Below are 12,728 nucleotides of genomic sequence, written 5' to 3'. Positions count from 1 at the left end.
CTCCTAATGCAAATCCTGTGACACAGCGATTGCCCTCCTAAGTATACATTCAGCAGAAATGTGTACATTTGTGCACTAAAATATATGTGTGTACAAGAATGCTCATAGCAGTACTACTCATAATAGCTAATTAGCTATTGGAAATTATCCAAATGTCCATTAACAGTAAAATGGATAAGCAAATTGAGGTATATTCACACAACGGAGTATTACACAGTAATGAGAATGAGCAAACTACAACTGCATGTAACAATATCAATGAACTGCCCAAACAGAAAGTTGAAAGAAGCCAGACATAAAATAGTATATGTTGTATGATCCCATTTGTATAAAGTTCAAAAACAGTCAAAACTGATGTAATATAAACTACTCTGATGTTAGAAGTGTTAGAAATCAGGAGTGGTCACTCTTGGGGAGAGGATAACGAGCATGCACTGGGCAGCTTCTGAGATTCTGGTAATGTTTCATTTTTTGACCTGGAGGCTGGTTTCAGAGTTTTCACTTTGTGAAAATTCAACAACGAACACTTCTGATTCATAAACTGTTTAGTATATCTGTTATATTTAAATAAAAGTTAAAATGAAAAATTATTACCTATATTTTAAAAACTAGCTCCACTACTTACTTGATGCTAGACAAGGAAAATTATTTAATCCTGTGAAATCCTCATTTGGAATATCTACTTGATAGTTACTGTAATGATTAAACAACTTGGCTCACGGTTAGATGCTCAATAAATGTTAACTTTCTTTTCCACCTTCTTATGACCTGTGGTTCCTATTTAGGGTTGGAAATGTAGGTAAAAATTCAGAGCCTAGCCCTGCAGCAGAAACAAGGGTAACAACTGTAATAACCCAAAATGAATAAAGCCTTGACTGAAGAAGAGGCTTCTCTACCTTATAAGGTTAGTCACTTTGGCTTAGGAGAGAGCTCCAGGATGGTCTCAAAGGCAGCAGTGAGGATTGAAGGAAAATAATTCTAGTCAATCATAACTGCCAAGACCACCACCAAATCAAAATTGGATCACCCTTATGTTCAACATTTGTACATGAGCTTTATAATTTATAAAATTCTTTCACTAAGATAGTTCCTAATTGACAAACAGCTTGGTTTCATATTTTTTAAGTGTGCAATACACTGTATTTCCTATTAGAAATAAGATTATAGCTGGTGATTATTCTCCCAGGAAAGGCCTCAAAAGCCTACTTAGTGCTTAATTTTACCTGAACTCTAGCACAAACGGTATTAGAAAGCCTAGAACCAAAATTTAGAAAATGCTTCTATGTGAAAGTGTAATTCAAATTCCAACTTGAAATAATGTCTCTATTTCTCTTCAGGGGCCCTTCTATCATGGGTCCAGGACTGTAAAGTGAGAGCTTCAACAAAGGAGCTGATTTAAGAACTAAATGGGCATTGACACTTCCCTAGGGGTTAGCCACTTGGTGACAGAAAAAAATACATATATATATATTTTTAGATTTATTTATTTATTTATTTATTTGAGAGAGCGAGCACAAGCTGGGGAAGAAAAGCAGAGGCAGAGAAAGAAGCAGGCTCCCCCCTGAGCAGGGAGCCTGATGTGGGGCTCGATCCCAGGACCCTGAGATCATGACCTGAGCCAAAGGCAGACGCTTAACCAACTGAGCCACCCAAGCGCCCCCAGAAAAAGAGATTTGAGGCTGAGAAGCTGAAACTGAAGTGAGTGGTGAAGAGAGGTGAAAATTCACATTTTAAGTCCTTCATCTTCTTCATTCATGTGATGTCAGCTAACTAGAATATAAACAGTAGTTTCAGGAAAGATAGGTTGTACAGAACATTAAGGGTTCAAGATCTTTGAGGTTGGCGTGGTGTTAAAAATTAATAGAGGGAAGGTGCCTCCAGTTTCACACAACAAGACTTCTGTGATGTTCTTCCTTCAATTATTTTAGATTTGCATATATATGTATATATACATAACTCCCTAAATGTGATCATATAACATATTTTACTTTCTTTTAGTAGTCTTGTATTTTGCTTTTTTGGTTCGTCATTACCTCTCTCCTCTTCCATCTCTCCTCCTCATGCACATCAGCCAATTAGATGGAGCTTATGTCAACAAAGAGCATGATATGCACCATTCCTATCTTCTGCATGTCCAAGTAATCACACACAGAGTACACATATACATATAAGCATATGGAGGACTTTTGTCTTTTTATTTTTATTTATTTATTTAACTTATTTTTGAGGTGGGGAGGGAAAGGGCAGAGAGAGAGAGAGAATCTTAAGCAGGTTCCACGCTCAGCGCGGAGCCTAATGCAGGGCTCAGTCCTATGACCTTGAGATCATGACCTGAGCTGAAATCAAGAGCTGGATGCTTAATCAACTAAGCCACCCAGGTGCCCTGACTTTTGTTTTTTAAAAAAAAAACATTTTCATATTATACTCTCTACAGCATCTTTTTTTTCACTTAATACCACCTCATTAAAATTCCTTCAACTCTAAAATGTAACTTAAATTCACCCCTTTTAACACTTCAGTGTATTTGTAACAATCTGTGCAACTACTTCTCTATTGATGTGCATTCCAGTTTTCTGCCACCCAAAGTCATGCTTCAACAACTATTCCTGTATATGTATTTTTATATAATATTGACTTTTTTCCTGTAAGTTATATTCCCAAGAGTGGAGTTTCTGGGTTGAAGTGTACATACAATTTAAGTTCAATATATCTTACCCAATTTCTTTTCATATTGTAAGACATTTTTTCACCAACAATGTTTGAGTACTCTTTCCCTATATTCTTGTCACCAATCAGTGTTATCATCTAAAATACCTACTAACACCCATTTCATAAATGTAAAATCATGTTACCTTAATTTGCATTTCCCAGACTACTATTGGGAGTATCTCTATAAGCATGTTGCTCATTTAGATTTACTCTTCTATGAATTGCCTCTTTACATTCTTTGTCCTTTTTATCAATTTTCTATTGGATTACTTCTTACATGATTCTTTGCTTGACCAACACTTTTGTCAGGCTTAAACTTCTCCTAGCCCCACCTGTGCACTTCCTTGTAAAATCTGGTCTCAGCAAGAACTCTGGTAGGTCAGTTTAACCAGAACCCTCTCACTCTCAATATCTGATCAGGTTCCTAATTCTCCACCAACCCAAGTGACCCTGATCCCCACCCTGCTCCTTGGCTGTAAATTCTCACTTGCCTATGCTACACTGGGAGTTGAGCCCAATCTCTGCAGTAGTCCTTATACCTATCTTGATGGTCCTGAATGAAGTCTGCCTTACCATCTTTAACAAGTGTCATTGAATATTTTTTTAACACTCCCTGCTTGGCAAAATAGAAGAGTTCTATGTATACTATAGATATTAGTCTTCCATCTGTCTTTTATGTTTTTTTTTTAAATTCTATTATTTATCCCTTAACTTTATGAGAACTTCTGACAAACAAAATTTGTGAATTTTCTTATACTCATATATTTCTATGTACATGATACAAGATACGCTTTTAGTTTCATCTCCTTCCAGATGTGTAACCAATTATATTTTCTCTATTTATCAAATAATTCATCCTTTTCCTACTGAAGAAAGAGAAACAGAGACAGAGGTAGGTAGACATATATAGAGAGCTATCTCCTGTATCTATTTCTGGATCTGTTCTGGATTCTTCTTTCTTTCCATTATCTATTTTATATTACTGTCAATACCAGAATGATTTAATCAAAATGTCTTTATGTTATTCCTTGACATCTAGAACAAGTTTCTCTTGTTTTGGTTATTTCAAAATACTTTTCTGGATACTCTCAGGCATTCATTTATGTATTTTTTCAGATTTTTTTTTCTAATTAAAAAAATTTTTTGTTTATGAAAAATGGTATTTTATGATATTAAATTCTCCCATGCAAGCATATAGGATGTTTCTTCGTTTTCCTTTATTTTATATTACTGTATTTCCTGCATTTTTCTTTTCCTTTACCAAATCAGCTTTGCTGATCCTTGGTAACTTGAAAGTTCTATTCTAACTGATATGCATTAAGGATTATTTCCTTGTTCCTGATTCAGAATCAAGCACTATTGTGTGATAACAAGGTAACAACTATTTCTCTAGCCAAGAACTTTCCTTCCACACAGCATCATGCCCTCACCTACTAAAATAGACCTTTAGAACACTTTCATTTCCTCCGTATCCTTATATCCTTCCCAGGTCCTCCTTAGGGAAGAGGGCTTTGGAATGCTTTTCTTTTCCCATTACCAGATTTTGCTGAGACATTTAACTCAAGACTTCCCTGACAGATTGCCCCCTCTGTTCAAAAGTCCTTTCTTATCAATTACATTGACCATTCCCGGTAGTTTATCCTTATCTCTTTTAACTTAATATAGAAATATTAGGTCCATTCCTTACCACTGTTTTCATCTTCCCTCATCTTTCTAGTTAGTGTGTTATATATACTCCTAATATACTCTTAATTCTAGCACAGTATCCAGGAGGCATTAAATTCTAGACATGTTCTTCCATGTACCATTATGCAGCAGTAATCCTAACACCTCATAATAATCAGCATAGCGGATGTAGAGAACCAACTTTTTAGCTGGTAGTGGGGTAGCTGAATCACAAGAATGCAAGACACAGAAGTGAACATCTTGTTGCTGTGCTGTACTCTACCGGAAGTTGGGTTATTTGGCTTTTTGGGGATGACTGTACACGTGTATCTACTGAATAAACTCACCGTAACTGGAGATAATTACAACTTGCAACAAAAGAACCATGTAACCAAAACTAGCTCTAGGTAAAAGAAACGATGTCCAGAAAGTTCATCTTTGGTATCCCACCACCTATTCCATTAGTCTATAATTTGCAATCTTTCCTTATGTCCCTTCAGAGGCCCAATCTGTACACTATTTGCACCTGGAAGACAGAAGCCTCTACTGAACTTTGTATTTGAAAGTGTTTTGAACATTTTGGAGGACTGGAAAATAGTATATTTGATATTTTTGTGCATCTGGGGTTAGACTCTCATTAGCACATACCATCTTGGGGCATTGGTGATTCAGCCCTAATACTCACTGGCTCTGACCTTTACTAGGTTTATTCTCCTAAATATATTACCTCAATTAGCAATTTCAGACTTTCTTTAAAATCCATCCTGTGCCATGTTTTCCATAAAGAATTTGCTTACTCTGTTCTACTGTTTTTCAGGCATATTCTAATTCTTTACAAAAAGGCTGATGTTTTTAAGTGGCACTGCTATTTCCCAAATTCTCAAACTTTAAAAAAATTAGTGTCTTCACAAGCACCTGAAGTTTTTTTCAAAGCATGTGCTGTTTTAAGAGAAAATGTTATTCTTTTATATGAAAACTAAGGTTACAGAAAAAAGTTATTTCTACCAACATCATTCTCTTTTGCTAAACCTATTGAAAGTGACTTTCAGTTTGCATTTTTCTTAATCTTTTTCAAAGAGAAATCAAATTGTGGTGTTGATTTTGGATTAACTCCCGCACTATTCTTTCCAAATTCCCCAGGTGTAAAAAGCTGAATGGGTTTTAAATTAACAAGTATCAGCCAAATATGCAATCTTAGAGCTGAAAAGTTAAGTGGATGCATATATCTTGAGAGCATTTCTCTACTGGGATGTATAATATTCTAATGAGGCAATTTACAAAAACAAAAGTAAAACTTGGGGTGCCTGGGTGGCTCAGTCGTTAAGCGTCTGCCTTCGGCTCAGGTCATGATCCCAGCGTCCTGGGATCGAGTCCCACATTGGGCTCCCTGCTCAGCGGGAAGCCTGCTTCTCCCTTGCCCATTCCCCCTGCTTGTGTTCCTGCTCTCGCTATCTCTGTCTCTGTCAAATAAATAAATAAAATCTTTAAAAAAAAAAAAAGTAAAACTTTGTTAGAGCAGCCTTCCGAAGAAGGCTTATCACAAAAATGTCACTGTAGAAATGAGCAGACGTTAATAATTACTATTTGAACAATATTAGGTATTATGTAGCAATGGGAAAGGCAAGAAGAGTAGCTAGCCCCTTCATTAAAAAAGGATTTCTTCAATTATTGAGCCCCAGGCTTGTTTCTGCTGCTGTTGCTAAGGACAATAGCCTGCCAGATAGGAAATATGTTGATGAAGACGTAAAATAACACACACATATTTTACTCAGAAATCCAGAGAACTGGGAATAGTGTATTAGGAGGGGGGGTGGGAGTAAGGAAGGGGAAGGAAAAAAATAAACAAGGGAATACATAAGGATGAAAAAATATAATATACAATAATTAATTCACACTCTGAAATTCCAGATGGCTCACTTTCAAACCAGCAATTATTTCATTGTTCTGGGTCCTTTTTCCAAATTTTTTTTGGAGTTATACCCCTATGAATTACCTCTGCCAAAACTTGGCCAAAGGAAAAACTGTAACTATAAAAAGTACAGTAAGCAAGAATGTGTAAGTCACTCTTTTCTATTCCAACAAGTCGGTATCTGAAGATCTGGTTTTGTATAGAGGCATATTAGCCATCAGCAGCTATCCTTCTTTTATTACTGCACATTTTGGGGTTATCATCCAAGTAGTACTGCAAATGAGGCCTCACTATAGAATTGCTCCTGGATTAAATAAATACATATTGACTATCTATCTATCTATCTGGAATTTAGTGACCTCTCTCACAGGTTGGCTTTTGGGATGGACTGTCAGATCAGTGCCCTCAACAGTGCATTACTTAAAAAGGCAACCGCTGCCAGCTGCAGCAGCCTGGTTTTACCAAGAGGTTCTTCCTAAGAACTTCTGCAACAAAAAGAAAAAAGTTGATAAATTATCTTTGTAACTAACCACTCCAAAGGAGTATTTAACGATCTCGCCTCTACCTTTAGAATCTCTTAAAATACTCCACTAATGGAGTCATCCTAATCTCCTTACATGAACTACTAGAGTCTAGGGACTTTATCACTATCTTTCCCTAAAGTTTAAACAAAGCAGTTGCTTCTCACCCAAATAAAAGAAACCATATGACATTTAACTGACATGGAAGAAAGTATATTGTAATGGAGAAGAGCACAGGATTACTAAGAGTTGGAAGAAGATCTAGGTTTCATCTAGTTATACCTTAGCAGAGGTACTTTTTTAACTTTTCTGTTGGTTCTTTGGGGTAAAATGAAATGGCTGGTCTAATCCTATGGAGTTAAGAAATAGGTAAGATGTGTAAAAGTACTTTTTAGCTATAAAGCACTACATATCTTAATAATAATCCTATAATAAAATCCACGAGAGCAGAGAGGTATTATTAATACATCCCCCTAACTTTTGTTGAAGGGCATGGTTTATTCCCTAATTGAAATTTTGGAGAGTAGAGCTTTCTCCACAGGACAGCAATTTGTAGTATTATTGTTAGTTGAGTTACATTAATTTTCCTCCCCAGTTTTTATTTGGTATCTTGGTGATAAAGTTTTAGTCTTCACACTGTTGCAAAAGTGCTTAGAACCAGAACTTGTGTCACAATTTATGTAGCTAAAGTACACAGTTAATACTGAGTACTTCTGTTCTTTTTATATTTTTAAAGGCATAACATATAAATTTCCCTGGAAAGCTGAGGTATACTCATGTCCCTTTAATGCTCCTGTTAAACTCAAGAGTGAAGTGCTTCCCAGTCGGTTGGGCGTCTGCCTCCGGCTCGGGTCGTGGTCCCGGGGTCCTGGGATCGAGCCCCACTGTTGGGCTCCCTGCTCAGTGGGGAGCCTGCTTCTCCCTCTGCCTCTGCTTCCTTTTCTCTCTGTCTCTCATGGATAAATAAGTATTAAAAAAAAAAAGAGTGAAGTGCTTCCCTACTGACCAAGAACTTAAAAATAGAATTGCTTCTATTTATATTAAACTAAAAACACAACAGTGAGAAATATTGTCTTCCTGGTCTAAGAAAATTATAAAACTAAGGGTGCCTGGGTGGCTCAGTTAAGCATCTGCCTTCAGCTCAGGTTGTGATTCCAAGGTTCTGGGACTGAGCCCCACATCAGGCTCCCTGCTCAGCAGGAAGTCTGCTTCTCCCTCTGCCTCTCCCCCTGTTCTCTCTCTCAATGCTCTCCCCCTCTCTCTCTCAAATAAATAAATAAAATCTTAAAAAAAAAAAAAGAAAATTGCAAAACTTTTTAAAACTATCATTAATACTAAACCAGTCAAAGGGCATCAATGAACAGGGATGGGCAGTATCTAAATATCTAAACAATAGACTTCAGTGGGAGCACGTGGATAAGAGAAAATTTCAGTAATGCAGTAGGGAAGATCTCCAGCGAGGGAAGAGATACTACATCTGGTATGAGGGACAATCAGGTCTACTGAGAAACAGGGCCACAGCCTCCTGGGGCTTCATATACACTATGTAATGTTCTGAACAAGAATTCAACTTCTCAGGAAATCTCAAGAACACTAGTTTCTGGAAAAGGAGCATCCCTACCATGAACGGGTATTACAATAATATATATTATATCCTAGAAATTGTTTTAAGTACTCTGTGGGTACTAACTCCCACAACCTTCATAACTCTGAGATAAGTACTTTATTATACCCACCTTAAATGAGGGGAGTAAAGTATATAAAGGCTAAGCAGTTGCCCCAGCTCACACACACATTTAAGTTGTAGAGCCAGGAATCAAAACTAGGTAATTTGGCTTCAAAACCAATACTAAGCTCTATGGATATATTAGCATCTCTGAGAGTCATCTACAAATGCAGGTTTTTGATCCTGCAAAGCCAAGGCAAAGACTCTGAAACCTGGTTAAAGTCACTAATGTTGCTCTACAGGGCGCTATCCACACCCTCTATCTTGCTGACATGCTATTAAACTTCCAGGAGTTACTTTGAATATTTTGTAAATAGTCTAAATAGGAATTTACATATTTTTAAAAAGCAACAACAAAGTATCTGTTTGGTGGGCACTTAATGTTCTTGTATCCATACAGTACTTAATGTTCTTGGTAAAAGCAAGGCAGGGGAAAACATTTTCAATTTTATATTAAAATCAACAGGTCCTGAAAATGACTCATCTCAGAAGAATAGTACACATGGAATTTCTAAATATAAGAAAAGTTAGTACTCCCAACATTCACTGTAAGATAGTATGCCAACCTTGCATAAGAAAGCATCTTGGGGTAGGGTCAACTTCTTTTTTTTCCTGGTTTAGTTCACAAAACATAAATAAAAGTCAAGAGGTACCAACTGTTTAGGCTGTGACCTAACACCATCTCCTACTGTTGAAATCTTTAAAGGGCTGAATACCAGTCAAAGCCAAAAGGTTTATGTCCAGTTCACGAACAATGCCATTTTTGTTGTTAATTCCATAAGAGCTCTCTCATCCCAGCAATACAAATCAATTATTTTTCTATAAAAACAATGACTAATAATGGGGCTGCATTGATAACTTGATTGAGTAATGCTTTATGTAACCTTAAAAATTGGGAATTGGGTGCCTGGGTGGTTTAGTCAGTTAAGTGTCTGCCTTTGGCTTGGGTCATGATACCAGGGTCCTAGGATGAGTCCCGCATTGGGCTCCCTGCTCAGAGGTGAGTCTGCTTCTCCCTCTATCCTCCTCCCCTGCTCGTAATCTCTCTCTCTCAAAAAAAAAAAAATCTTAAAAAAAGTAAATAAAAATTGGGAATAAATATTTCAACTAAGTAGTTGAAACATTCTTTAATTTAAAGAAATTTAATATAATTGGGAAAAATTGGAAAATACAGAATCACAAGACTTTGTCATAGTCTTATTTCCAAAAGAATAATATATCCTGAGTACAAAATAACTTCTGACATTCATTTGTGTTTAGTTGTCAACAGTTGTTATTGATGCTCTGTTATTTAGTTTTTCAGAAAGAAGATAAAACTGGCCTACCAGAACTCCATGGACTTCAATAAACGAAATTTAATTATACCTTTTAGAATCTGGCATGTATGGTTGTTTTAAATTTTTTTGTTTTGCTTCTCCATCAGAGGCTATAAACAGCTAGAATATTGTGTAATTTTTATTTTAAACAGTATCTACACTCCTACCTCCACAGATGCATTTCTTTTCGGTAGCCCAAATCATCAGTCATCATCTCAAGGCTGGTGAACTTGAAAGCTCCTAATTCCTAAGTTAATTTTCATTGTTCCTACAATATCTGTTAAGATGAGTGAAAAATAGGCATTTGACACCTTAATATATATGTACATTGACTTTGATAACAATTTCTTTTAATATATTAATAGTAATGATAGTACATGAAAAAGCAAAATATATCGATCTTAAATGCTCTTCTAAAAGTAAAAACCTACAAATAATCTTTAATTAGGTAGCCAAAGAATCTTTATAATCACCTAGAATAAAAAAAGTAGACTGCTGCTTTTATCAATTTATTGGAAACTGCATTGGCAACACTTTGCAATGTATTTATTCTTTATATTTATCAAAATTTATTACTATTTTGCCAAATGGGAAGAAAAAGTTCAGTACACAGTGGAAAATTTCATTCTTTTAAAAAAGTCACCTTAAATATACAGGTCTGATTACTTTGGTAAGCAACAGCAATAATGTTAAAATGCCACGTCTCCTAGCTTTTATGACAGTTGGTCATTTTCAGTATTATTACAATATGACCAGTTAATAAGCTTGACAAAAATTCTAACTTGTCATTTCTGAGGAGGAGAAGACATCTATAATACAGATTCACAATATACTAAAAATCCAAGGGCTTAAAATTTCATGTACCATGTGCCTCCAAATAGGAAACTAAATGGTCATTTAGTTTCAAGTTATCTAAATGTATCAAGAAAAACAATCTGCTGACCAATATCCCTGCTAAAAAATAAATCATCACAAAACATAGGTGATTTCCTTCCTATGTTATAAAGGAGCAAAAACCGTATGTAAAAATGTAGTGTTTCTCTAACCGATTAAAAACAATATATACCTGATTAAAAGACTAGTCAAGTCTGCAAGAGAAATAACACACAAAAAAGCCAGTTACATTTTAGGTACAAGTGACAAATATATTTCTTTTTATTGTTATTAAAGTTTTCTCCAATGTAGTTCAGTAAATGAAGTATTTTATTTTATTCCACTGTTGGTCATAGTTTGAGCCCTACACACTCCCTTCCCTTTCACCTGAAAGGGAGCTCCTTTGTATGTAGCTACACACTCATCATTAGTAAAGAGATCAGGCTGGATCTGCTCCCAAATCTTCTTCTTAGGATTCAGCTCCTTGTCAGGTTCTCCTATTGGGGGGGGAAAAAGAAGTTACATAGCTACCATATTAAATAAATTATCCATAGAGATTTATAGTGAATTGTCTAGGCAACACTTTCTGATCTTTAGACCTGATCAGAATTTTAACACTTACTTTTAACATTTACTTTATTTTATGATGTCAGCAGTTTATATTTTTGATTGGTAAAATAAAATAATTTGTCATTTCCTAACGGCTTCTCCTTTGATATGTTTAATTGTGATGTTTAACGGATACCCTTGCAGTTTAAGATGACTTTTTTAAAATAAAATTCTCTCCTAATGATGACTTGAGCCCCACTGATGGGAGGATCAGCAGAACCTGTAGGATCTTGTTTAGAATTGATATTCTCTATCGTAATTTTGTTTATTAAAAAATGTTTTTGTTTGTTTCACTGGAAAGATGGATGCTCAGTTTTAAACACTGAAAGTGTACAGGTTGCTTTGTTAAAACTAAATATGTACACACGCAAATATTTTGTCATTTCCCTACAAATGTGAAAGATTATTTTTTACTCTTATAAGAAATATTTTTGCAGGTAATACAGCTAAAAGAACTTATTCCCCAAATTATTTTTCCCCCAAATTATTAAAACAAAAATACAAGATACTCATTTTGTCACTATATATACAGAAAAACTGTGAAGAGATAAGAGCATAATTTGATGTGTTATATTTTTACATGTGGCACAGCTTATGCTTTACTCTGTTTGAATGTACAAAATAAACGATGAGATGGCTGCCAAAGTGCTTAAAGATTTCTTACTGATACTGGAGAATGGATTAAATGTTGAGATTATCTAACTAAATATAATAACTACTTTGGTTTCATTTTCTGCCCATTCCATTTGGTGAGATGGAAAGAGATAGAAAGGGTTATTAGTAAGGAGACAAGGACAAGCATTTGCTAAGCACAAGAAATATATACTGTTGCATACAATGCACACAACACTCTAATTTTAAATATAAGGAAACTGGTGTTCAGAGAAGATAAGCTGCTCAAAGCTCAAAGTTACATGATAAACAAATTATGATTTAACACCAAAACCCTTGTTCTGCTAGTATAGCATCTTGCGTCCTGATAAACTGTTCTTTAGAAAAGAAATAACATTCTTACATGTGGGTAATAACCCATCCTCTCTATCATAACCCACACTAGAAGTTTATAATCAACAAAAGACAAATATATTGTAGAATACATCTGGTCTACTTAAGGGCCACCAATATACCAAACAATCCCTCTATTTAATGACTGGTAAGGAAGTAGAAAGTAAAGTTTAATATAACATCATTTTAGTAACTGGGGGGATGTTCAATTATCATTTGGAATAAAGAATCACTTCAAGAAACAATGAAGAAAAGTAACATATCTCTTAAGCATTAGTGTGAAATAAGAATTGTTCTCCCGGGGTAATAAAAAGAGTTTTTCTGAAATCTAATTCAGTAATGATAGAAATATAACTTTCTAGATCTTTTCTAAAGTGACTACCAAGTTCAAATCT

At 35.3% G+C, this 12,728-nt stretch overlaps 1 protein-coding gene across 7 annotated transcripts in view; it reads right to left on the bottom strand.

Annotated features, from left to right (window-relative positions):
- Positions 1–12,728, bottom strand: part of AIMP1 (aminoacyl tRNA synthetase complex interacting multifunctional protein 1) — a 167,428-nt gene that overhangs the window by 125,222 nt on the left and 29,478 nt on the right. The window contains exons 7-8 of one of the 7 annotated variants that reach the window (XR_004298893.1): positions 11,107–11,216; positions 10,014–10,123 (exon numbers count right to left, since the gene is read on the bottom strand). The exons of 3 other annotated variants lie outside the window; for them this stretch is intronic. Coding sequence is in view for 3 of the 4 variants with exons in the window: in XM_032400956.1 (XP_032256847.1) it covers positions 11,050–11,216 (167 nt within the window). In the remaining variant the exon portion in view is untranslated. Of the gene's footprint in view, positions 1–9,619; positions 10,124–10,242; positions 11,217–12,728 lie in introns of those variants that run through there. 3 more of the 7 variants (XM_032400957.1, XM_032400956.1, XM_032400954.1) reach the window with 3 other exon arrangements.

This window comes from Phoca vitulina, unplaced genomic scaffold (assembly GCF_004348235.1).
Source record: "Phoca vitulina isolate PV1807 unplaced genomic scaffold, GSC_HSeal_1.0 scaffold3, whole genome shotgun sequence".
Classification (NCBI taxonomy): domain Eukaryota; kingdom Metazoa; phylum Chordata; class Mammalia; order Carnivora; family Phocidae; genus Phoca; species Phoca vitulina.
This window is presented reverse-complemented; position numbering and strand designations above follow the sequence as displayed.